General features: G+C 60.2%; 3 protein-coding genes across 10 annotated transcripts; 2 read left to right on the forward strand and 1 right to left on the reverse strand.

Moving 5' to 3' along the window:
• The first annotated feature begins 637 nt into the window (after positions 1–637).
• On the forward strand, positions 638–8,123 carry LOC136305915 (EH domain-containing protein 2-like). Of its 3 annotated transcripts, none has more exons than XM_066209238.1 (6): positions 638–772; positions 1,621–3,561; positions 4,433–4,530; positions 5,411–5,823; positions 6,063–6,227; positions 6,911–8,123. In XM_066209238.1, the coding sequence occupies exons 2-6, from the start codon at positions 3,167–3,169 to the stop codon at positions 7,433–7,435; spliced, it is 1,596 nt and encodes a 531-aa protein (XP_066065335.1). In that variant the 5' UTR covers positions 638–772; positions 1,621–3,166; the 3' UTR covers positions 7,436–8,123. The 3 variants fall into 3 exon arrangements, with proteins under 3 accessions (XP_066065335.1, XP_066065336.1, XP_066065334.1); XM_066209239.1 differs by lacking the exon at positions 638–772 and having other exon boundaries at positions 1,170–3,561; positions 5,411–5,577; positions 5,725–5,823; XM_066209237.1 differs by lacking the exon at positions 638–772 and having other exon boundaries at positions 1,170–3,561.
• A 1,423-nt stretch (positions 8,124–9,546) lies between these two features.
• NOP53 (NOP53 ribosome biogenesis factor) lies at positions 9,547–15,912 on the forward strand. 2 transcript variants are annotated; one of them, XM_066209222.1, is made up of 13 exons: positions 9,547–9,781; positions 9,963–10,027; positions 10,109–10,193; positions 10,539–10,768; positions 11,118–11,188; positions 11,675–11,771; positions 12,330–12,428; positions 12,539–12,703; positions 14,097–14,272; positions 14,683–14,749; positions 15,021–15,097; positions 15,605–15,661; positions 15,746–15,912. In XM_066209222.1, exons 1-13 carry the CDS (start codon positions 9,588–9,590, stop codon positions 15,893–15,895), a joined length of 1,533 nt encoding a protein of 510 aa, XP_066065319.1. In that variant the 5' UTR covers positions 9,547–9,587; the 3' UTR covers positions 15,896–15,912. The 2 variants fall into 2 exon arrangements, with proteins under 2 accessions (XP_066065319.1, XP_066065320.1); XM_066209223.1 differs by lacking the exon at positions 15,746–15,912 and having other exon boundaries at positions 11,118–11,184; positions 15,605–15,665.
• A 539-nt stretch (positions 15,913–16,451) lies between these two features.
• Positions 16,452–21,458, reverse strand: LOC136305909 (gap junction delta-2 protein-like). 5 transcript variants are annotated; one of them, XM_066209225.1, is made up of 3 exons: positions 21,216–21,458; positions 19,064–19,493; positions 16,452–18,250 (listed from the first exon to the last, which is right to left on the reverse strand). In XM_066209225.1, exons 1-3 carry the CDS (start codon positions 21,284–21,286, stop codon positions 17,849–17,851), a joined length of 903 nt encoding a protein of 300 aa, XP_066065322.1. In that variant the 5' UTR covers positions 21,287–21,458; the 3' UTR covers positions 16,452–17,848. The 5 variants fall into 5 exon arrangements, with proteins under 5 accessions (XP_066065322.1, XP_066065321.1, XP_066065324.1 ...); XM_066209224.1 differs by having other exon boundaries at positions 19,064–19,958; XM_066209227.1 differs by lacking the exon at positions 21,216–21,458 and adding an exon at positions 20,388–20,518 and having other exon boundaries at positions 19,064–20,001.
• Positions 21,459–22,199: the final 741 nt, after the last annotated feature.

Genomic DNA, 22,199 nt, shown 5'->3' on the forward strand with positions numbered 1-22,199 from the left:
AAAATCTCTTTTAATTAATGAACGAGAGTCGGGTTTGATTAATTGGAGGGGGAAAACTTGGGGGAAAGGGAAGAAATTCCAAAAAAAAAAAAAACGGGAGAGGGGAGGGGGCGGGAATTTGGGATTTGGGGGTTTTGGGGGTTTTTGGGAGTTTGGGGTTTTGAATCAGGCTCCGGGGGAGGGGTGGGGGGAATTTTTGGGATTTTGGGGACTTTTTTTGGATTTTCAGGATTTCTGGGATCGGAATCCAACCCCACCCCCCCCCAAATCCACGATCCCATTTCCCGGGAACCCCCGAGATCCCAAATTCCCAAAAAAATCCCGGCTGGAATTCCCAAAAAGGCTCCCAAAAATTCCTGGGGTGGGGAGGGCGTGTGGAATTCCCTGGAATTCTCGGGACCCCCTGGGATTTGGGGGATTTGGGGGGATTTTGGGATTTTCGGGCCCCTCGGGAATCCCCGGGCTCGTCCCTCGCTCCCCCCCCCCCCGGCCCCCCCCCCCCGGTAATTAATTTATTCATTTATTAATTTATTCCTCGTTCCTCCCCGCCCCGTTAATTCGTTTATTAATTCCCGCGGCTCTTTTATGGCGCCGAGCGGCGGCTCGCGGTGGTTTATGCAAATTTATGCAAATTTGACCCCCCCCGTCCCGAGGAGGTTTTTTTTTCGAGGCGCGGCCCCCCCGGCGCCGCTCAGAGCTGCGGCCGCGCCCGCGGGTTTGGGGTGAAAAACCCCCGAAAAGGGAAAAAACCACCCGGAACCGTCGGGAGAAGGTCGGGAAAACCTCCGGGAGCGCCGGGGGGGAAAAACGGGGATTGGGGGGGGAAAAAATGGGAATTGGGGGGGGGGAAATGGGAATTTGGGGGGGAAAAATGGGGATTTGGGGGGGGAAAAACGGGGATTGGGGGGGGAAAAATGGGAATGGGGGGGGGGAGAATGGGAATTTGGGGGGGGAAAAATGGGAATTGGGGGGGGGGGAATGGGGAATTGGGGGGAAAAACGGGGATTTGGGGCGGAAAAGTTGGAATTTTCCCAGCGGGAAGAAGCGAAGACCCCCCGGGCGGGGCGGGGAAGGGGGGACGGGGAGGGAAAAGGGATTTGGGGGGATTTCGGGGGGATTTCTATGGGATTTTTGAGGGATTTTCGGGGGGTTTTATGGGATTTGGGGGGGGGGGTTAATGGGATTTTTTGAGGGATTTTTGGAGGGATTTTTGGAGGGATTTCTGGGATTTTTGCGCGTTTTGGGAGCGAGGAAATCCCGGGAGTTTCAGGTTTCCGCTTGTTTGGGTGGGAGAGGCGGCGCCGGGAAGTTCGGGATTCCTTTTTTTATTTATTTATTTTTTGTGGTTTGTTTTTTTCTTCTGGGAGAAAAGGAAAAAACCTCCCCGAAATTCCCTTTTCCTGCTCCTTTCCCGGCAGGGAATCCCAAAAACTTCACACCTGGGACTCGGTTTGACAGGAAAAACCCCAAAACTTCATTTCTCCGCCGGATTTTATGGGGAAAAAAACCCCAAACTTTGTTTTTCTTCACCTTTTGACAGGAAAACCCCAAAATTTCCTTTTTTCCCCTTCGCTTCGGGGGGAAATCCCTAAAACTTCTTTTCTCCGCTTGTTTTGACAGCGAAAAACCTCCCCGAAACTTCATTTTCCTTCAGCCGCCGGCGACAAATCCCTGGAACTTTGGTTTTGGCTCCGTTTTATGGAAAAAATTCCTCCAGCCTCCTTGTTTCCCTCCTTTTAAGGGAAAAGCTCCAAAAAAACCTTTTCCTTTTTTTTTCCCTTTCGCTATCAGAGGAAAAAAACAAACCCCGAAATCTTCGTTTCTCTCCCTCGTCGTCCCAACAAAAATCCATTAAAAATTTAGTTTTTGGGGATCCCCCCCCAAAACAAACCCCCCGTCCTTTCCCACTCGGATTTTTGGGGACAAATCCCTGAAATTCGCTTTTCCAGCTCCTTTTTTTGCTGCCCAAAGCCCCAGATTTCATTTTTCTGCCTGATCCGGGTGGGAGTTTCTCCTCCGCCCCCCCATGGCTGCCCCCTCCAGCTGATTCCCTCCCCCTTTTCCCACTTTTCCCATTTTGCCCACTTTTCCCCACCCTTTTTTTGCGGATCTCTGCCATTCCAGGGTCTTTTTTTCCCATTTTTCCCTTTGGATCCCTCGGGATCTCTGTTCTCCCCGTGGAGCCAAGAATTCCAGACGGATCCAGGGGGGGTTCCATCCTTCCCTTCCCACCTCAGGGTCCCCTAAAACCCCCTAAAAGAATTACCTGAAATCCCCTTTAAACCCCCCGTAAAACAATCCCATCAAATCCCCCAAATCCCCCTAAAACACCCAAAAAACCCCACAAAACCCTCTAAAAAAAACCCAAAAACCCCAAATAAAAACCCCAAATAAAACCCTGTAAAATCCTCCAAAAATCCCCTAAAAACCCCAAATAAAAACCCCACAAAACCCTCTTAGAAACCTCCAAAAATCCCCTAAAAACCCCAAATAAAAACCCCACAAAACCCTCTTAGAAACCTCCAAAAATCCCCTAAGAAAAACCCAAAAACCCCAAATAAAAACCCCAAATAAAACCCTGTAAAATCCTCCAAAAATCCCCTAAAAACCCCAAATAACCCCCCGAAACTCCCCTAAAAACCCCAAATAATCCCCCGAAACTCCCCTAAAGCCCCCAAATAAACCCCCAAACTCCCCTAAAAACCCCAAACAAACCCCCAAACTCCCCTAAAGCCCCCAAATAAACCCCCAAACTCCCCTAAAAACCCCAAATAAACCCCCCAAACTCCCCTAAAGCCCCCAAACTCCCCTAAAAACCCCAAATAAAGCCCCACACTCCCCTAAAAACCCCAAATAAACCCCCACACTCCCTTAAAAACCCCAAACAAACCCCCCAAACTCCCCTAAAAACCCCAAATAAAGCCCCAAACTCCCCTAAAGCCCCCAAACAAACCCCCAAACTCCCCTAAAGCCCCCAAATAAACCCCCCAAACTCCCCTAAAGCCCCCAAACAAAGCCCCCAAACAAAGCCCCAAACAAACCCCCCAAACTCCCCTAAAGCCCCCCACTCCCCTAAAGCCCCCAAACAAAGCCCCCAAACAAAGCCCCAAACAAAGCCCCCAAACAAAGCCCCAACCAAAGCCCCCGTCCCCTCGGCCCCGCGCCCATGTTCCGCCGGCTGCGGCGCCCGCGGCCCGCGGCGCCCGCCGTGCGGCCGGTGGCCGAGGCCCTCAAGGCGCTTTACAAGGCCAAGCTCCTGCCCGCCGAGGAGTCGTTCGCCTTCGGCTCCTTCCACTCGCCGCCGCTGCTGGACGCGGACTTCGAGGCCAAGCCCATGGTGCTGGTGATGGGCCAGTACTCCAGCGGGAAGACCTCCTTCATCCAGTACCTGCTGGAGCAGGAGATCCCGGGGGCGCGCGTGGGGCCCGAGCCCACCACGGACTCCTTCGTGGCCGTGATGCACGGCGAGAGCGAGGGGCTGATCCCGGGCAACGCGCTGGTGGTGGATCCGCAGAAACCCTTCCGGCACCTGGACCCCTTCGGGAACGGCTTCCTCAACAGGTGAGCCGGGATCCGCGCGGGGATCGGGGGCGAGAATGGGACTGGGGAGCCGGGATCGGGAAGGCGGATTGGGATCCGCGTGGGGATCAGGGTCGGGATCGGGACTGGGGAGCCGGATCCAGCCTGGGAGCTGACTGGGGATCGGGGGCGGGATCGGGACTGGGGAGCCGGATCCAGCCTGGGAGCTGACTGGGGATCGGGGTTGGGAATGGGGAGCTGGGATCGGGAAGGCGGATTGGGATCCATGCGGGGATCGGGGTCAGGATCGGGGATTGGGGAGCCGGATCCAGCCTGGGAGCTGACTGGGGATCAGGGTCGGGATCGGGATTGGGGAGCCGGGATCAGGAAGGCGGATTGGGATCCGTGCGGGGATCGGAGTCGGGATTGGGAATGGGATTGGTGAGCCGGATCCAGCCTGGGAGCTGACTGGGGATCGGGGTCGGGATCGGGGATTGGGGAGCCGGGATCGGGAAGGCAGATTGGGATCCACGCGGGGATCGGGGTCAGGATTGGGAATGGGATTGGTGAGCCGGATCCAGCCTGGGAGCTGACTGGGGATCGGGGTCGGGATCGGGATTGGGGAGCCGGGATCGGGAAGGCGGATTGGGATCCGTGCGGGGATCAGGGTCGGGGATTGGGGAGCCGGGATCAGGAATTGGGATTGGGGACCGGGATCCGTGCAGGGATCGGGATCAGGAATGGGGATTGGTGAGTTGGGATCCACCCCGGGATCAGGGGTTGGGGATTTGGGATTTGGGATCCACCCGGGCTCAGGGGCTGGGGATTTGGGATCGAGGGGATTTTTGAGGGGTTTTTTGGGATTTTGGGGATATTTGGAGCTCCTGACGCCTTTTCCTGGGACCCCGCCCAGGTTTTTTTGCGCCACGCTGAACAATCCGGTCCTGGAGAGCATCAGCCTGATCGACACCCCCGGGATCCTGGCGGGGGCCAAGCAGAGGGTCAGCCGGGGTAAGGGGGATCCCAGAGTCGGGGGGGGGATCCCAAAATCCCCTCCTGGGACTGGGGGGAAAAACCCGAGTTCCGGGGTGTGAAAGGGAAAAAACTCCGGATTTTGGGCCTAAAGGGGAAAAAATCCGGATTTTGGGGCTAAAGGGGAAAAAAATCCAAAATTTTGGGGCTAAAGGGGAAAAGTTTTGGGAGCCCTGCCAAGGAATTTGGGTTTCGCCACAGGGCGGGGAGGGGCGTGGCCGGGAAGGGGCGTGGCCGGGCCCGAATTCCCGGGAGTTTGGCCAAACTTTTCCCGGGAAATTCGCCAATTTTCCGGGCGGGGCCGAACCCCCCCCGGGGCCCCTCCCCCCCCTTCCTCCCCCACCCCAAAAACGGCCCAGGGAGGGGTGGGGGAGGGGAAAAATCGGGGGGCGGAAAAGGGGGGGGTGTTGGGAATTGGGGGGGTGAAAAAATGGGGAAAAAATGGGGGGAAAAGGGAAAAAAAGAGAAATTCGGGAATGGGGGGTGAAAAACTGGGGAAAAATGGGAATTTGAGAATGGGGGGAAATGGGAAAACCGGGAGATTTGGGAACGGGGGCGAAGGGCTCGAGGTTTGGGGTTAGGGCTGCGCTGAGGCTTTTCCGTGGGAATTCCAGGACCCAATCCCGCCCTTCTGGCCGTGCTGCGCTGCTTCCCGGGTTGGATTACTGCCCAGTTGGGGTTGGGTTGAAGTTTCCCGTCTGAATTTTGGGATCCAATCCCAGTTTTTCCAGGCTACGATCTCCCGGCCGTGCTGCGCTGGTTCGCCGAGCGCGTGGACCTGGCGATCTGGGGTTTTCCCATGGGATTTAGGATTTCCATCGGGATTTTGGGATCCAATCCCATACGTTTTTCCCCCCAGGCTACGACTTCCCGGCGGTGCTGCGCTGGTTCGCCGAGCGCGTGGACCTGGTGATCCTCCTGTTCGACGCGCACAAACTGGAGATCTCGGACGAGTTCTCGGCGGCGCTGGGCGCCCTGCGCGGCCACGAGGACAAGATCCGCGTGGTGCTGAACAAGGCCGACTCGGTGGGCCCCCAGCAGCTCATGCGCGTCTACGGGGCGCTGATGTGGGGCCTGGGCAAGGCCGTGGGCACCCCCGAGGTGCTGCGGGTGTTCCTGGGCTCCTTCTGGGCGCGGCCGCTGCTGGACGCCGACAACCGCCGCCTGTTCCAGCTGGAGGAGCAGGATCTGTTCCGGGAGATCCGCGAGCTGCCGCGCAACGCCGCGCGCCGCAAGCTCAACGACATGGTCAAGAGGGCCAGGATGGTCAGGGTGAGCGGATCCCGGGGGATCTCAGCGGCTTTGGGACCTCCCTGGAGCTTCCTGGGGATCCGGGGTGATCCCGCGGGGACTGGGGGGATTCCCAGGATCTCCTGGGCGTTTCCAGGGACCCGGGCGGGGGGGGGGGTCAGAACCCCTCTGCCCGTCCCCGCGGGGATCGGCGGGGATCGGCGGGGATCGGCGGGGATCGGCGGGCGCCCAGCGGATCCCGACCCCCCGTGTGACGGCAGGTGCACGCGCTGATCGTGTCGCGGCTGCGGCAGGAGCTGCCGGGGCTGCTCGGGGGCCGCGGGCGCCGCAAGCGCCTGATCCAGCAGCTGCCGGGGCTGCTGGCCCGGATCCAGAGCGAGCACCAGATCCCGCCCGGGGACCTGCCCGACTGCGCCAAGCTCCAGGTGAGGGGGGGTCCGGGGGATCCACTGATGGGGTCGGGGGGGATCTGATGGGGTTTCGGTGACCTGACGGGGCTTTTCGGGGCTCTGGTGACTTTGGTTGGAACCGAACAAACTTTTTTCCACTCCACTCCTTTCGCCGCCCTCCCCCCCTCCAACCCTGTCCCTGCTGTGTCCCCAATGTGTCCCCGTCCTGTTCCTGCCCTGTCCAACCCTGTCCCCATCCCTGTCCTTGTGTCCCACCCCTGTCCCTGTCCCTGCTGTCCCCACCCTGTCCCCATCCCTGTCCCCGCTGTCCCCACGCTGTCCCCACCCCGTCCCTGCCATGTCCCCACTGTGTCCCCATCCCTGTCCTGGCCCTGTCCCATCCCCGTCCCCATCCCCACTGTCCCCACGCTGTCCCCATCCCCGTCCCTGCTGTCCCCACGCTGTCCCTATCCCCATCCCCATCCCTGTCCCATCCCCGCTGTCCCCGTCCCCGTCCCCATCCCCGTCCTCGCTGTCCCCGTCCCCGCTGTCCCCATCCCCATCCCCGTCCCCGCTGTCCCCACGCTGTCCCCGTCCCCATCCCCGTCCCCGCTGTCCCCGTCCCCGTCCCGTCCCCACTGTCCCCACCTTGTCCCCGTCCCCGCTGTCCCCGTCCCCGCTGTCCCCGTCCCCGTCCCGTCCCCGCCGTGGCCCCGCAGGAGCAGCTGCTGTCCCGGGACCTCTCCCGCCTCCCCGGGCCCAAGCGGCGGCTCCTGGCGGGGCTGGAGGAGCTGCTGGGCCGGGACCTGCCGGCGCTGAGCCCCCTGCTCAGCGAGGAGCCCCCCGAGGGCCCGGCGGTGCGCGGCGGCGCCCTGGACGGCGCCCTGGGGCCCTTCGGCGCCGAGGACGACGAGGACGACGACGAGGACGACGACGGCGAGTGGGTGGTGATGAAGGACAAGGCCAAATACGACGAGATCTTTTACGGGCTGGCCCCCGACGGCGGCAAACTGAGCGGGCGGAGGGCGCGGGGCTGGATGGTGGCCAGCAACCTGCCCAGCTCCGTCCTGGGCAGGATCTGGCAGCTCAGCGACGTCGACAGGGACGGCATGCTGGACCACGAGGAGTTCGCGCTGGCCGGGCACCTCATCGGGGCCAAGCTGGAGGGCAGGGGGCTGCCCGCCGACCTGCCCCCGCGCCTGGTGCCGCCCTCCAAGAGGAGGCATAAGGGCTCCGCCGAGTGACCCAAAAAACCCGGAATAAACCCCAAAATCCGGCCGAAAACCCACCCAGACAAACCCCAAAATCGGGGATTCACAGACGCCCTCCAAGAGGAGGCACAAGGGCTCCACCGAGTGACCCCAAAAACTCCGGAATAAACCCCAAAATCCGGCCGAAAACCCACCCAGACAAACCCCAAAATCGGGGATTCACAAACATTCCCCAAGAGGAGGCACAAGGGCTCTGCTGAGTGACCCCAAAAACCTGGAATAAACCCCAAAATCCGGCCGAAAACCCACCCAGACAAACCCCAAAATCGGGGATTCACAAACATTCCCCAAGAGGAGGCACAAGGGCTCTGCCGAGTGACCCCAAAAACCTGGAATAAACCCCAAAATCCGGCCGAAAACCCACCCAGACAAACCCCAAAATCGGGGATTCACAAACATTCCCCAAGAGGAGGCACAAGGGCTCTGCCGAGTGACCCCAAAAACCTGGAATAAACCCCAAAATCCGGCCGAAAACCCACCCAGACAAACCCCAAAATCGGGGATTCACAGACGTTCCCCAGGAGGAGGCACAAGGGCTCTGCTGGGTGACCCCAAATTTCCCCAAATCCCCCAAACCCCCCAAACCCCCCAAACCCCCCAAACCCCCCAAACCCCCCAAACCCGCATTCCGGGGAGGCTCAATAAAGGCCGAGCGAGAGAAGGAGCCGGCCCGGCTGTGGGGTGCGGGGCGAAGGGAACCTGGGGGCACCGGGCGGCTTTGGGACGCATTTGGGGAGGTTTGGGTCAGATCTGGGGCTTTGGGGCTCCGTTTGGGGAATTTGGGGGACATTTTGGGGGTTTTGGGCCCATTTTGGGGGATTTGGGCCCATTTTGGGGAATTTGGGCCCATTTTGGGGAGTTTTGGGCCCATTTTGGGGGGTTTGGGGCACATTTTGGGGAGTTTGGGGCCCATTTTGGGGGGATTTCGGCCCATTTGGGGGGTTTTGGGCCCATTTTGGGGGATTTCGGCCCATTTTGGGGGGATTTGGGCCCATTTTGGGGGGTTTTGGGCCCATTTTGGGGGGTTTTGGGCCCATTTTGGGGAATTTGGGCCCATTGTGGGGGATTTGGGCCCATTTTGGGGGGGTTTGGGCCCATTTTGGGGGGATTTGGGCCCATTTTGGGGGTTTTGGGCCCATTTTGGGGGATTTCGGCCCATTTTGGGGGATTTGGGCCCATTTTGGGGGGATTTGGGCCCATTTTGGGGGTTTTGGGCCCATTTTGGGGGGTTTTGGGTCCATTTTGGGGTGGTTTGGGCCCATTTTGGGGGTTTTGGGCCCATTTTGGGGGGATTTGGGCCCATTTTGGGGGTTTTGGGCCCATTTTGGGGGGTTTTGGGTCCATTTTGGGGTGGTTTGGGCCCATTTTGGGGGGTTTAGGCCCATTTTGGGGGTTTTGGGCCCATTTTGGGGGGATTTCAGCCCATTTTGGGGGGTTTTGGGCCCATTTTGGGGGATTTCGGCCCATTTTGGGGGGTTTTGGGCACATTTTGGGGGGTTTTGGGCCCATTTTGGGGGGTTTTGGGCACATTTTGGGGGTTTGGGGCTCACTGCGCCCCCTCCGCCTGAGGGACCCCGCCCTCCCCGCGATGACGTCACGCCCCCGCCAAACCCGTCTCAAACTGGCGGCGCAGCACTTCCGGTCCTCCCAAAGATGGCGGCGGCTCCGTTTCCCGCCCCCAGCGCGGCAACCACTTCGTTTCCGGTCCTTACCAAGATGGCGAATGGAGCATTTCCGGTCCTTCCCCTGAGGGCGGCAAGTCTTCCTCCGGCCCTTCCCAGGATGGCGGAGAGAACGTTTCCGCTCCTCCCCCCGATGGCGACCACGTTGTTGTACCGTCCTTCCCAAGAGGGCGGCGAGGCCTTTCCTCCGCGCGCTGCTCGGGGGCGCCCAGAGGGGGGTCGGGGCACACCTGGGAGGACTCGCGGCAGGTCCGGGAGGTCGAGGCACATCCGGGAGTGTTTTAAGGCCGTGTTTTGACGGCGTCTCCACTCTCTGACCTTCCTCAAATGGCGACGCCGCGTTCTCCTTCCCTCCCTCTCTAAGATGGCGGCCTCTCCCCGCCGCGACGGCCGGAAGTCACCTCAGGCCACTTCCGGCTCCCCTCAGGCTTCTCCCTCACGAAATGGCGGCGGCCGAGTCGTTCCTCGCGTTCAACCCCGCGGCCCGGGCCGGCCCCGCCGCCGCCTCCCGCCGCCGCTGCCGCGGGCCCCGCAACCGCAAAAAGGGCTGGAAGCGCTGGGGCGGCCCCGAGGCGCGGCTGGGCCGCGAAATCGGCGATTTCCTGGAGGATGTGGGGCTGCAGGAGCGAGCGGCGGGGTGAGGACGGAGCCTCGCGGGCCCTGAGGGGCTTTGGGGGGAGCCCAGAGCTCCTGGAGGGTTTGAAAGGGAGATTTGAGCGGGTTCGAAGGGAAGGAGTGAAAATTACTTGGGGGGAGGTTTAAGGGTTTGGTTCCGTAGGGAAAACCTCTAATTTTGGGTGTAAAAATCTGGATTTCAGGGGTCTGATCTCGGAGCAGCCAAACGAGGGCCTTTTCTTCCTGGACACTGGAAGCGCCCCTAAAGGTGAGAATTTTTTATTTTTCTCCCCGAATTCCTCATTTCTGGAGGATTTCGGCCTCTTCTGACCTTTCTAAACGTGCCCAGGCCGGCGCCTGAAGAAGCGGCCTCAGAAGCCGCTCCACGTGGAGCTGGTGCTGCAGCCGCTGTCCAAGGTGCCCCCGCCCAAAAAGTGAGCCTGGGGGCGTCGGGGGGCGACTTCTGGGCTTCGGGGCTCCCCTTCCTCTCGGAAATCGGTTTGAGAGTTCTGGGGCTCCTCTCCCCTTTCAGCATTGACTCTTGGTGGGATCTGGGGGCTCCCGGGATTCTCTTTTCTCTAACATTTTGACTCGGGGGGAGATTTTGTTGCTCACGTTTCGACTTTGGGGTTTTTTCCCTCTGCAAACCCGACGGTGGGGAGGATTTCCGGGTGGGATCTGGGGGTTGTTTTGGGGGGACTCCCTCCCGGCAGCCCCCAATCCCCCTCCCCGCCCTTTGGGGTCTCATTTCCGGGGTTTTTCCCCCCGTTCCTCGGCAGCATCGGCGCCCACCAGATCCCCAACGGGCGGAAGGAGAAGCGGCGCCGCGAGTTCTGGGCCAAAAAGGCCCAAAAAGGGATTTTCCCCCGGGGGGAGCGGCGGCTGCGGGCCCGCCTGGGCCTCGGGGGGACCCCCAAAGCCCCCCCGAGCCCCCCCCGAGCCCCCAAAGCCCCCGAGCTGGGCCGCTCCGACCCCCACCGGGCCTTCTACGACATCTGGGGGGACGGCAGTGAGTCGGGGGGCGCCCGGGGGGCATTTGGGGCTGGGAGGAGCAGTTCTGGGGGACTGGGAAAACCCTGGGGGAATTTGGGGGGAATTTGGGGTCGGGGGAGGCGACTTGGGGGGCTTGGAAAAAAGTCACTGGGATGGTAGGGGGGATGTGTGGGGTTGGGCTGGGTCTGGGGGCGGGAGGGGCGATTTTGGGGGGCTTGGAGAAACCTTGGGGCAATTTGGGGGGAGTTGGGGTTGGGGGGAGGCAAGTTTTGGAAGAATTTGTTGGGTTTTTGGGGGGGTTTGGGAGCAGGGGGGGCTCAGGCAGTTTTGGGGTAACTTTGGGGGGATTTTTGGGCACCCCTCAGACCCCCTGGACGCCCCCCTGGCCGGGCAGGACCCCTGGTACCTCCAGCAGACCAAGAAACAGCCAGTGCAGGTGGGGGGACCCCGAAAACACCCCAAAACAGCCCAAAAACAGCCCAAAATCACCCCAGAACACCCCAAAACCAGTCCAAAATTATCCTAAAACACCCCAAAATCACCCCAGAACAGCCCAAAACACCCCAAAACAGCCCCAAATGACCCCAAAAACACCTCAACTCCAAAACCAGCCCAGAATCCACCTGGGACCCCCCAACGTCTTGTCTAAGCCCCCAAACTCCCCTGGGGCCCCTCAAGATCCTCCTGGGACCCCCCGGAATCCCCTTGGAACCCCCCCAACCCCCCCCAGTGCCCCCCAATTCCCCCTGGGCCACCCCCCGATCCCCCTGGGTGCCCCCAAACTCCCCTGGGACCCCCAAACACCCCCCCCAGTGCCCCCCAAACTCCCCTGGGCACCCCCCGATGCCCCTGGGCGCCCCCCAGCCCCCCCCAGAGCCCCCCGGCCCCCCGCGCTCCGGGCTCTGACGTTGGGGTCCCGCAGCGCCCCCCCCCGGCTGCAGGCCCGGCCCTCGCCCCTCCCCCCCGTGGAGGTGATCGGCGGGGGCGGCTCCTACAACCCCCCCTTCCGGGAGCACCAGGTGAGGGGTCCTGGGGGGGTTGGGGGGTCCTGGGGGGGTTTGGGGGGGTTGGGGGGAGATTTAGGGGGGTCCTGGGGGGGGTTGGGGGGTTTTGGGGGGGTCTCGGGGGTTTTTGGGGGGTTCCTAGTGGGTTGGGGGGTCCTGGGGGAGGTTGGGGGGTCCCGAGGGGGTTTTTGGGGGATCCTCGGGCGCTGTTGAGGGTGTGGGTGGTCCCAGGGAGGTTTTGGGGTCCCGGGCTGGTGTTTGGGGTCCCCAGGGCTGCTCAGGGCTGGTTTGGGTTATTTTGGGTTACTTTGGGTTGTTTTGGGTTGTTTTTGTTCGTTTGGGGTTGTTTTGGGCTGTTTTCGGGCTGTTTGGGCTGTTTTGGGGCTGTTTTGGGCTGGTTTTGGGTTGGTTTTGGCTGTTTTCGGGGTGTTCTGGGTTATTTTCGGTTATTCTGGGCTGGTTTTGGCAGTTTTCAGGCTGTTTTGGGCTGGTTTTGGGTTGGTTTTGGCTGTTTCTGGCTGTTTTCGGGGTGTTTTCGGGGTGTTCCTGGCGTGACCCCGGCCCGTTCCCCAGGCCCTGCTGCGCCGGGCGCTGCAGGTGGAGCTGAGGAGGAGGAGGGAGGAGGAGAAGGTGGAGCGGAGGCTGAAGGTCACCGAGGCGCCGCCCTCCGAGGTGGGACCCGGAACTGGGGATCCGAGCCGGGAATTTGGGATTTGAGCTCTGGAATTGGGGATCCGAGCCCCAAAATTCGGGAGGTGAGCCCCGGCCGCGTGCCCCCGCAGGAGGCCGTGCTGCAGGAGCAGCTGCAGGGGCTGCAGGAGGAGGAGGAGGAGGAGGAGGAGGAAGAGGAGCAGGAGGAGCGGCCCCAGGAGCGGCCCGGGACACGGGAACAGCCCGGCAGGAAAACACAGAGACAGCGGCGGAGGGAGAGGGAGCTCCGGGCCAGGGTGAGCCCGGGAGAACGGGGAACTGGCAAGTGGGGACGGGGCCGGAAATCCGGGAGCCGAGCGCCGGAGTCCGGGATGCGGAGCTTGGGAGTTCGGGAGCTGAGCCCGAAATCTGGGAGCTGAGCCCCGAAATCTGGGAGCTGAGCCCCGAAATCTGGGAGCTGAGCCCCGAAATCTGGGAGCTGAGCCCCGAAATCTGGGAGCTGAGCCCCGAAATCTGGGAGCTGAGCCCCGAAATCTGGGAGCTGAGCCCTGAAATTTGGGAGCTGAGCCCGGAAATCTGGGAGCTGAGCCCCAAAATCTGGGAGCTGAGCCCGAAATCTGGGAGCTGAGCCCTGAAATCTGGGAGCTGAGCCCTGAAATCTGGGAGCTGAGCCCCGAAATCTGGGATCTGAGCCCCGAAATTTGGGAGCTGAGCCCCGAAATCTGGGAGCTGAGTCCCGAAATCTGGGAGCTGAGCCCCGAAATCTGGGAGCTGAGCCCCGAAATCTGGGATGTGAGCCTCGAAATCTGGGAGCTGAGCCCGGAAATCTGGGAGCTGAGCCCTGAAATTTGGGAGCTGAGCCCTGAAATTCGGGATCCGAGCCCCGAGTGGGATTAACGACGGGATCAGTGGGATCGGGATGGGATCAGTTGTAGGATTGCTGGCTCTCCCAGGCTGCGGCCCGTGCCTGGCCCTGCAGAGGAGCCAGGGGCTGTTATAGGGTCAGTGATGGGATCCGGGATGGGACCAATGACCAATCAATGGGATCAATGACCAATCAATAGGGTCAATGATGATCAATGGGATCAATGACCAATCAATGGGATCAATGACCAATCAATGGGATCAATGACCAATCAATGGGATCAATGACCAATCAATGGGACCAATGACCAATCAATAGGGTCAATGACCAATCAATAGGACCAATGACAAATCAGTGGGATCAATGACCAATGAATAGGATCAATGACCAATCTATGGGATCAATGACCAATCAATAGGACCAATGACCAATCAATAGGATCAATGACCAATCAATAGGATCAATGACCAATCAATAGGGTCAATGATGATCAATGGGATCAATGACCAATCAATGGGATCAATGACCAATCAATGGGATCAATGACCAATCAGTGGGACCAATGACAAATCAATAGGACCAATGACCAATCAATGGGATCAATGCCCAATCAATGGGATCAATGACCAATCAATAGGATCAATGACCAATCAATGGGATCAATGATGGATTTGGGGTTTATTGCAGGCTGCGGCCCGCCTGGGCACCCAGAGGCACCAGGGGCTGTTATAGGGTCAGTTATAGGACAGGGATGGGATCAGTGATCAATCAGTAGGATCAGTGATCAATCAATAGGGTCAGTGATGATCAATGGTTTATTGCAGGCTGCGGCCCGAGCCCGTGCCCGCCTGGCCCTGCAGCGGAGCCAGGGGCTGTTCCAGCTGCGTTCCCTGCGCCGCGCCCTGCGGCTCCGGGAGCTGCAGCTGCAGCAGCGACGGCTCCAACGGCAACGGCAGCGGGAGCTGAGGGAGAGGGAACCCAAACGGCTGGGGAGGCTGAGGTGGGGAGAAAATGGGGGGAAAATGGGGAAATGTGGGGTGGGAAATGGGAACCCAAAGGGCTGGGGAGGCTGAGGTGGGGAGAAAATGGGGGAAAATGGGGAAATGTGGGGTGGGAAATGGGAACCCAAAGGGCTGGGGAGGCTGAGGTGGGGAGAAAATGGGGGAAAAATGGGGAAATGTGGGGTGGGAAATGGGAACCCAAAGGGCTGGGGAGGCTGAGGTGGGGAGAAAATGGGGAAATGGGGGGAGAAATGGGGAGAAATGGGGCTTTGGGGTGGGGAAGCAAGGGGGAGAGGGGATTTGGGGAGGGAAGGGGGCCTTGGGGGCAGGGGAGGCGTTCGGGCGGAGGCGCCAACGCCCGGGCCCGCCCGCCTTCGGGGCCCAACGCGCCGACCCCGCGCCGCTGCAGGTACCAGGAGCCCGGGCCCGAGGTGCAGCTGAGCGAGGAGCTGCCCGAGTCCCTGCGCCGCCTCCGGGTGCGTGGGGCCGCTCCGGGGGAAAACGCCGCCTTTGGGGCCGGGGGCTCCCGGCGCTCGGGGATGAGACCCATCCTTGCGCTGTGAGGATTCCCGGCTCCGGGAATGTGAAGGACTTGGGGCTTGCCCGGGGCTTTCGTCACGGGGACGGAAACCCCGGGGAGGCTGAGGGTGCTGGGAGACCCCGGGGCGGGGGGGGGGGGGGGTCAAATCCCGGGAAAAACCCGGGAATTCCTAAAGAAACCCCCGTGGGGACGTGGTGGCCTTTCAGCCCGAGGGGAGCGTGCTCCGGGATCGCTTCAAGAGCTTCCAGAGGAGGAACATGATCGAGCCCAGGGAGCGGGCAAAGTGAGTCAGGAATCGCACAGTTCGGGAGAAATCCAGAACTTCGGGGGGAAAATCCCGAAATTGGGGGGAAAAAACGCAAAATGTAAAGGGGGGGGGATTCCCAAATTATAGGAGGATATTCCAGCAATTGGGAATTCCAGGGGGGGAACATTTAGGGGGAGAATCCCGAAATGTAGAGGAGGAAATCCTGAAACTTGGAGGGGGGGAAAAAATCCCGGAATTTCAGGGGGGAGGCTCATGGAATTCGGGGAAAAACTGACACGTTGAGGGGGAAAGTCCCAGAATTCAGAGGAAAAACTCCCAGAATTGAGGGGAAAACTCCCAGAATTTAATGGGCCAAGCCCAGAACTCGAGACTGGGCACCATATTCCCCAATTCTCACCTTTTCCCCCCATTTTTTGTCATTTTTCCTCAATTCTCACCGTTTTTTTCCCCATTTTTTCCCCGTTTTTTGTCATTTTCCCCGTTTCTCACCGTTTTTTCCCCGAATCCCCGTTTCCTCCCCAGGTTCCGGCGGCGGTACCGGGTGAAGCTGGTGGAGAAGAGAAGTTTTCGCTCCATCACGTGAGTCTGGGGGGACTCGGGGGGAAAATCCCCAAATTTGGGACCCCCCGACCCCCCCTGAGCCTTTTCCCTGTTCCGTTCCAGGCTGTGACCGGGATTCCCAGGACCAAAATAATAAAAATAAAAATAATAAAAACCAAACTAAAACTTCCTGAGGGCAGCTGCGGGCCTGGGCGGTTTGTCTGGGAAACGGGGAACACACCGGGGGGCTGGGCACAATTTGGGGAGACCTGAGCCCAATTTGGGGAGACCTGAGCCCGTCCTGGGGGATTTGGGGAGACCTGAGCCCGTTTTGGGGGGATTTGGGGAGACCTGAGCCCGTTTTGGGGGATTTGGGGAGACCTGAGCCCGTCCTGGGGGATTTGGGGAGACCTGAGCCCGTTTTGGGGGATTTGGGGAGACCTGAGCCCAATCCTGGGGGATTTGGGGAGACCTGAGCCCGTCCTGGGGGATTTGGGGAGACCTGAGCCCGTCCTGGGGGATTTGGGGAGACCTGAGCCCGTCCTGGGGGATTTGGGGAGACCTGAGCCCGTCCTGGGGGATTTGGGGAGACCTGAGCCCGTCCTGGGGGATTTGGGGAGACCTGAGCCCGTTTTGGGAGGTTTTGAACCCGTTTGGGGGAGTTTAAACCCATTTTGGGTGTTTTTAACCCATTTTCGGGTGGTTTTAACCCATTTTGGGTGTTTTTAACCCATTTTGGGTGTTTTTAACCCATTTTTGGGGGTTCTGAGCCCATTTTTTGGTTCAGGGACCACAACTGTATTTATAAATACAAATAAATCCCCCCAAATAAATACAAACTCTTCCTTTTAATAAATCCACCCCAAATAAATACAAATCCCCTTTTTAAATAAATCCACCCCGGAATAAATACAAACCTTTGTAAAACAAACACAAACCTCTCGTGTTAAATTAATCCCCCCCAAATAAATCCAAACCTCTCCTTTTAAACGAACACAAATGTCCCAAATAAATACAAATATCCCAAATAAATCCAAACCTCTCCTTTTAAACGAACACAAATATCCCAAATAAATACAAATGTCCCAAATAAATCCAAACCTCTCCTTTTAAATGAACACAAATGTCCCAAATAAATACAAATGTTCCAAATAAATCCAAACCCGCCCAAAATCCCCACGGCCCCGTTTGCACCAAAATTCACTTCAGGGCAATAAAATCCCAAATTTTGGGGAGAAAGCAGCAGCAGCTTTTGGGGTAAAACCCTGAAATTCGGGGACTTTGGGGGGCTCAGATGCCAGGGGAATTAAATCCCAACAGTTCTGGGGACAAACTCCAAGGATTTGGGAATTAAATCCCAACAGTTCTGGGGAAAAACTCCAAGGATTTGGGAATTAAATCCCAACAGTTTTTGGGTCTAAACCCCGGGAATCTGGGGATAAAAGTCCATCAGTTCTGGGGACAAAGCCCGGGAATTTCGGGAATTAAATCCCAACAGTTTTGGGGATAAAAGTCCATCAGTTCTGGGGACAAACCCCGGGAATTTGGGGATTCAATCCCGGCGATCGTGGCTCCAGTTCCTGTGGCTCCAGCTCTCGATGGTTTCAGCTCCGAAATCCGGGAATTTTGGGACGGAATTCCAGCATTTTTTAGGGGTGAAGTTCCAGGGACTGTGGCTCCCAAACCCCGACAGTTTGGGGGTGAAATCCCGACGAGTTCCCGTCGATTTGGGGACAAAATCCTCAATTCCGGCTCCAATCTGGGGCTGAACTCCTGCCCACTCCCCCTCCTGACCCCGACCCCAATCCGACCCCAATCCGACCCCAATCCGACCCCAATCCGACCCCACTGCCCTCACAGGCAAACTGACTCGCTGGACTCTGTCCTGCCCCAATCCTGATCCCAATTCCATCCCAAGAACTCCAACCCCCAAACCCCAAATCCATCGCACATAAACCAACTCGTTGGACTGTGCCCTGCTCCAATCCTGACCCCAAATCCATCCCAAATCCATCCCAAACCCCAAACCCCAGCTCCATCACTCGTAGGTCGACTCACTGGACTGCATCCTGCCCCAATCCCAATCCCAAATCCACCCCAAATCCACCCCAAATCCCAAATCCACCCCAGGCCCCAGCTCCATCACTCGTAGGCCGACTCACTGGACTGCGTCCTGCCCCAATCCCAATCCCAAATCCACCCCAAATCCCAAATCCCAAACCCAAATCACACGTAGGCCGACTCGCTGGACTGCGTCCTGCCCAGCGCCGCGGGCACCGGCGCCGTCACCGTCACGGCCGGCTCCTTCTTCCTCCCGTCCCCCCCTCCTCCTCCTCCTCCTGCTGCTCCCCCCAGGGACTTCCTGCGGGCGCGGGCGCCCCTGACGGCGGCGCGCACCTTCCTCCAGCCCAGGTGGTTGAGCTCGGCCAGGTTGAGCAGGACGCAGACGCCGGAGACGGCGAACATGAAGACGAGGAAGACGCTCTTCTCGGTGGGCCGCGACACGTAGCACTCCACCTCCTTCACGCACGGGTACCGGTCGCACTCGAAGATGGCCGGGACGTTGAAGCCGTACAGGAAGTACTGCCCGCCCAGGAAGCCGATCTCCAGCGCGTTCCGGAACACCACCTGCGCCCGAGAGGGGGAAAATCATTTCGTGGGGAAAAACCTCGTTTCTTTGGGAAAAAAAATCTCGTTTCTTTGGGAAAAAAATCTCATTTTTTGGAAAAAAAAATCTCATTTCTTCGGGGAAAAAAATCTCGTTTTTTTGGGGGAAAAAAAAGGGGGGAAAGAGTTCATTTCTTGGTGGAAAAAAGGGAAAAAAAGACAAAGCTCGTTTGTTTGTGGACAAACGTTCCTGGACGGGGAATGTCCAGTTGGGGCACTCTGTTTGGGATGGAGATGGAGAGCTCCCCCCAGCACACCTGACCTTCCACCTGCCCCCAAACAAACCCAACCCCCCAAAGAAACCCAAACCTGACCCCAAAGCCCGCCGGGATGACGCAGGAGCTGGAGACGCCCTCCTGCCTTTTCACACCCCCAAATCAACCCCAAAACCCCCAAACCAACCCCAAAATAACCCCAGACCCCAGCCCTTCCCCACCTGGATGACGCAGGAGCTGGAGACGCCCTCCTGCCTTTTCAAACCCCCAAACAAACCCCAAAAACCCCAAATCAACCCCAAAACCCCCAAACCAACCCCAAATGACCCCAGATTTTAACCCTTCCCCACCTGGATGACGTAGAACCTGGAGACGCCCTCCTGTCTTTTCAAACCCCCAAATAAACCCCAAATGACCCCAAATGACCCCAAATTTTAATTCTTTTCACACCTGGATGACGTAGAACCTGGAGACGCCCTCCTGTCTTTCCACACCCCCAAATCAACCCCAAAACCCCCAAATCAACCCCAAATGACCCCAGATTTTAACCCTTCCCCACCTGGATGACGTAGAACCTGGAGATGCCCTCCTGCCGCTTGACGCGGGCGCTCCTGGGCGCCCTGAGCGCCGTCGCGCCCTCCCCGTCGTCCTTGGGGGGCCCGTCCAGGCCCGGCGCGGCGCCGTTGGCCTTGGGCGGCTTCCTGGGGGGCTCGGGGGGCGGCTGCAGGAAGGAGCAGCGGCGCTCGCGCTGCTTGGCCGCCTGGTGCACGGAGTAGGTGATGAAGCAGAGGCTGGGCGTGCACACCAGGATGATCTGGAAGACCCAGTAGCGGATGTGGGAGATGGGGAAGGCCTTGTCGTAGCAGGCCTGGTTACAGCCCGGCTGCAGCGTGTTGCACATGAACATGGTCTGCTCGTCCTCGTACACCGTCTCCCCCACGATGGCCACGATCAGGATGCGGAAAATCACCACCACCGTCAGCAGGATCCTGCAACAGGGACGGGGGACACCTGGGACACCTGGGGATGACTGGGGACACCTGGGACACCTGGGGACGCCTGGGGACACCTGGGGACACCTGGGGACACCTGGGACACCTGGGACACCTGGGACACCTGGGACACCTGGGGATGCCTGGGGACACCTGGGACACCTGGGGACACCTGGGACACCTGGGGATGACTGGGGACGCCTGGGGACACCTGGGGACGCCTGGGGACACCTGGGACACCTGGGGACACCTGGGACACCTGGGACACCTGGGGACACCTGGGACACCTGGGGATGACTGGGGACACCTGGGGATGACTGGGGATGACTGGGGACACCTGGGACACCTGGGGACACCTGGGACACCTGGGAATGACTGGGACACCCCAGGACACCTGGGGACGCCTGGGGACGCCTGGGGATGAGATCTGGGGGGAAAATGACCACCACCGTCAGCAGGATCCTGCAAGAGGGAGAGCGGGACACCTGGGGACGCCTGGGGACACCTGGGGACGCCTGGGACACCTGGGGACACCTGGGGATGACTGGGGCACCTGGGGACACCTGGGGATGACTGAGGCACCCTGGGACACCTGGGGACACCTGGGGACACCTGGGGACACCTGGAGACACCTGGGGACACCTGGGGACACCTGGGGACACCTGGGAACGCCTGGGGACACCTGGGGACGCCTGGAGACACCTGGGGACACCTGGGGACACCTGGGAACGCCTGGGGACACCTGGGGACACCTGGGGACGCCTGGAGACACCTGGGGACACCTGGGGACACCTGGGGACACCTGGGGATGACTGGGGATGACTGGGGATGACTGGGGACATCTGGGGACACCTGGGGACACCTGGGAACGCCTGGGGACACTTGGGACACCTGGGGACGCCTGGGGACACCTGGGGATGTCACTTTGGGGGTGAGCAGGGGTCTGCACCTGGCCCTGGGGGTCCCACCTGGCCCTGCACCCCACATTTCCCAGGCCCGCCCCCCGGCCCCGTGTCCCCTCCCTGTCCCCTCCCTGTCCCCTCCCTGTCCCCTCCCTGTCCCCAGGCCGGGCACGTGGCTCACCTGGTCACGTGCTCCCCGTGGGCGGCTCTGAGCCGCCCGGGGTCACCTGGGTCACACCTGTGTCCCCCAAATCCCACCTGGGTCACAGCGGCGCCCCCCCAGGGGGTGGGGACAGTGTTGGGGACACGTGGGGACATTTCCCGGCCCCCCCCGGGGCTGTCCCAGTGTCCCCAGTGCCGCACCAGTGCCACACCAGTGTCCCCGGTGTCACCTGCTGCCGCAGGGGAGGTGACAGCGGGGAGGGGACAGAGCGGGGGGGACAGAGGGGGGAGCTCTGGGGGTCCCTCGGGGGGGTTGGGACGGCGGCTTGGGGGGTCCCGGGAGGGTTTGGGGGGGTCCCGGGGAATCCGGGGGGTCCCGGGGTGCGTTTGGGGGGAATTCGGGGAGTTCCGGGGGGATCTGAGGAGGATCCGGGGGGATCCGGGCTGGATTTCGGGGGGATTTGGGGTGGATTTGAGGTGGATCCGGGCTGGATTTCGGGGGGATTTGGGGTGGATTTGGGGGGGATTCGGGCTGGATTTCAGGGTGGATTTTGGGGTGGATTTTGGGGGGATTTCGGGGTGGATTTCGGGGGGATTTCGGGGGGATTTGGGGGGGATTTGGGGGGGATTTCGGGGGGATTCGGGGCTCTCTGACCTGCCGATCATGGTGGAGTGTTGCTGCACCGCCGCCTCCAGCAGCCGCTCCAGGATGGTCCATTCGCCCATGGCTGGGGCCGGGGGCGCCGGGACCCCCCGGGACCCCCCGGGACCCCCCGGGACCCCCCCGGGATCCCCCCGGGATCCCCGGATCAGCTGCGGCGCCCCCCGGGCCCCCCCCGCCCCCCGGGATCGAGCGGATCCAGCGGATCCCGGGGATCCATCGGCGCGGCCGCCGCCGGGGAGGGGCGGGGAGGGGCTGGGGGCGGGGCCGGGGGCGGGGCCGGGGGTTGTACTGGTTATACTGGGGCGTGGACTGGGTTGTACTGGGGGGTTACACTGGTTATACTGGGGATGAACTGGTTATGCCAGTGCACCAGAACTGGTTTTACTGGAGGCTGCACCCCCAGTGTAACCCAGTATAAACAGTGCAACCCCCCAGTATAACCCAGTCCATCCCCCAGTATAACCAGTCCACCTCCCCGTTATCCCCGTGGCCCCGCACTGGCCCTGTGGGTTTCAGCAGCGTCCCCGTACTGGTTTCACTGGTGTCCCCGTACTGGTTTCACTGGTGTCCCCGTACTGGTTTCACTGGTGTCCCCGTACTGGTTTCACTGGTGTCCCCGCTGTCCCCATACTGGTTTCACTGGTGTCCCCGTACTGGTTTCACTGGTGTCCCCGTACTGGTTTCACTGGTGTCCCCAGTGTCCCCGTACTGGTTTTACTGGTGTCCCCGTGCTGGTTTCACTGGTGTCCCCGTACTGGTTTCACTGGTGTCCCCGCTGTCCCCATACTGGTTTCACTGGTGTCCCCGTACTGGTTTCACTGGTGTCCCCGTACTGGTTTCACTGGTGTCCCCAGTGTCCCCATACTGGTTTCACTGGTGTCCCCATACTGGTTTTACTGGTGTCCCCGTACTGGTTTCACTGGTGTCCCCAGTGTCCCCGTACTGGTTTCACTGGTGTCCCCGTGCTGGTTTCAC

The sequence above is a fragment of the Chamaea fasciata genome, unplaced genomic scaffold, assembly GCF_029207755.1.
Source record: "Chamaea fasciata isolate MVZ Bird 193981 ecotype frontalis unplaced genomic scaffold, bChaFas1.0.hap1 SCAF_782, whole genome shotgun sequence".
Lineage (NCBI taxonomy): Eukaryota > Metazoa > Chordata > Aves > Passeriformes > Sylviidae > Chamaea > Chamaea fasciata.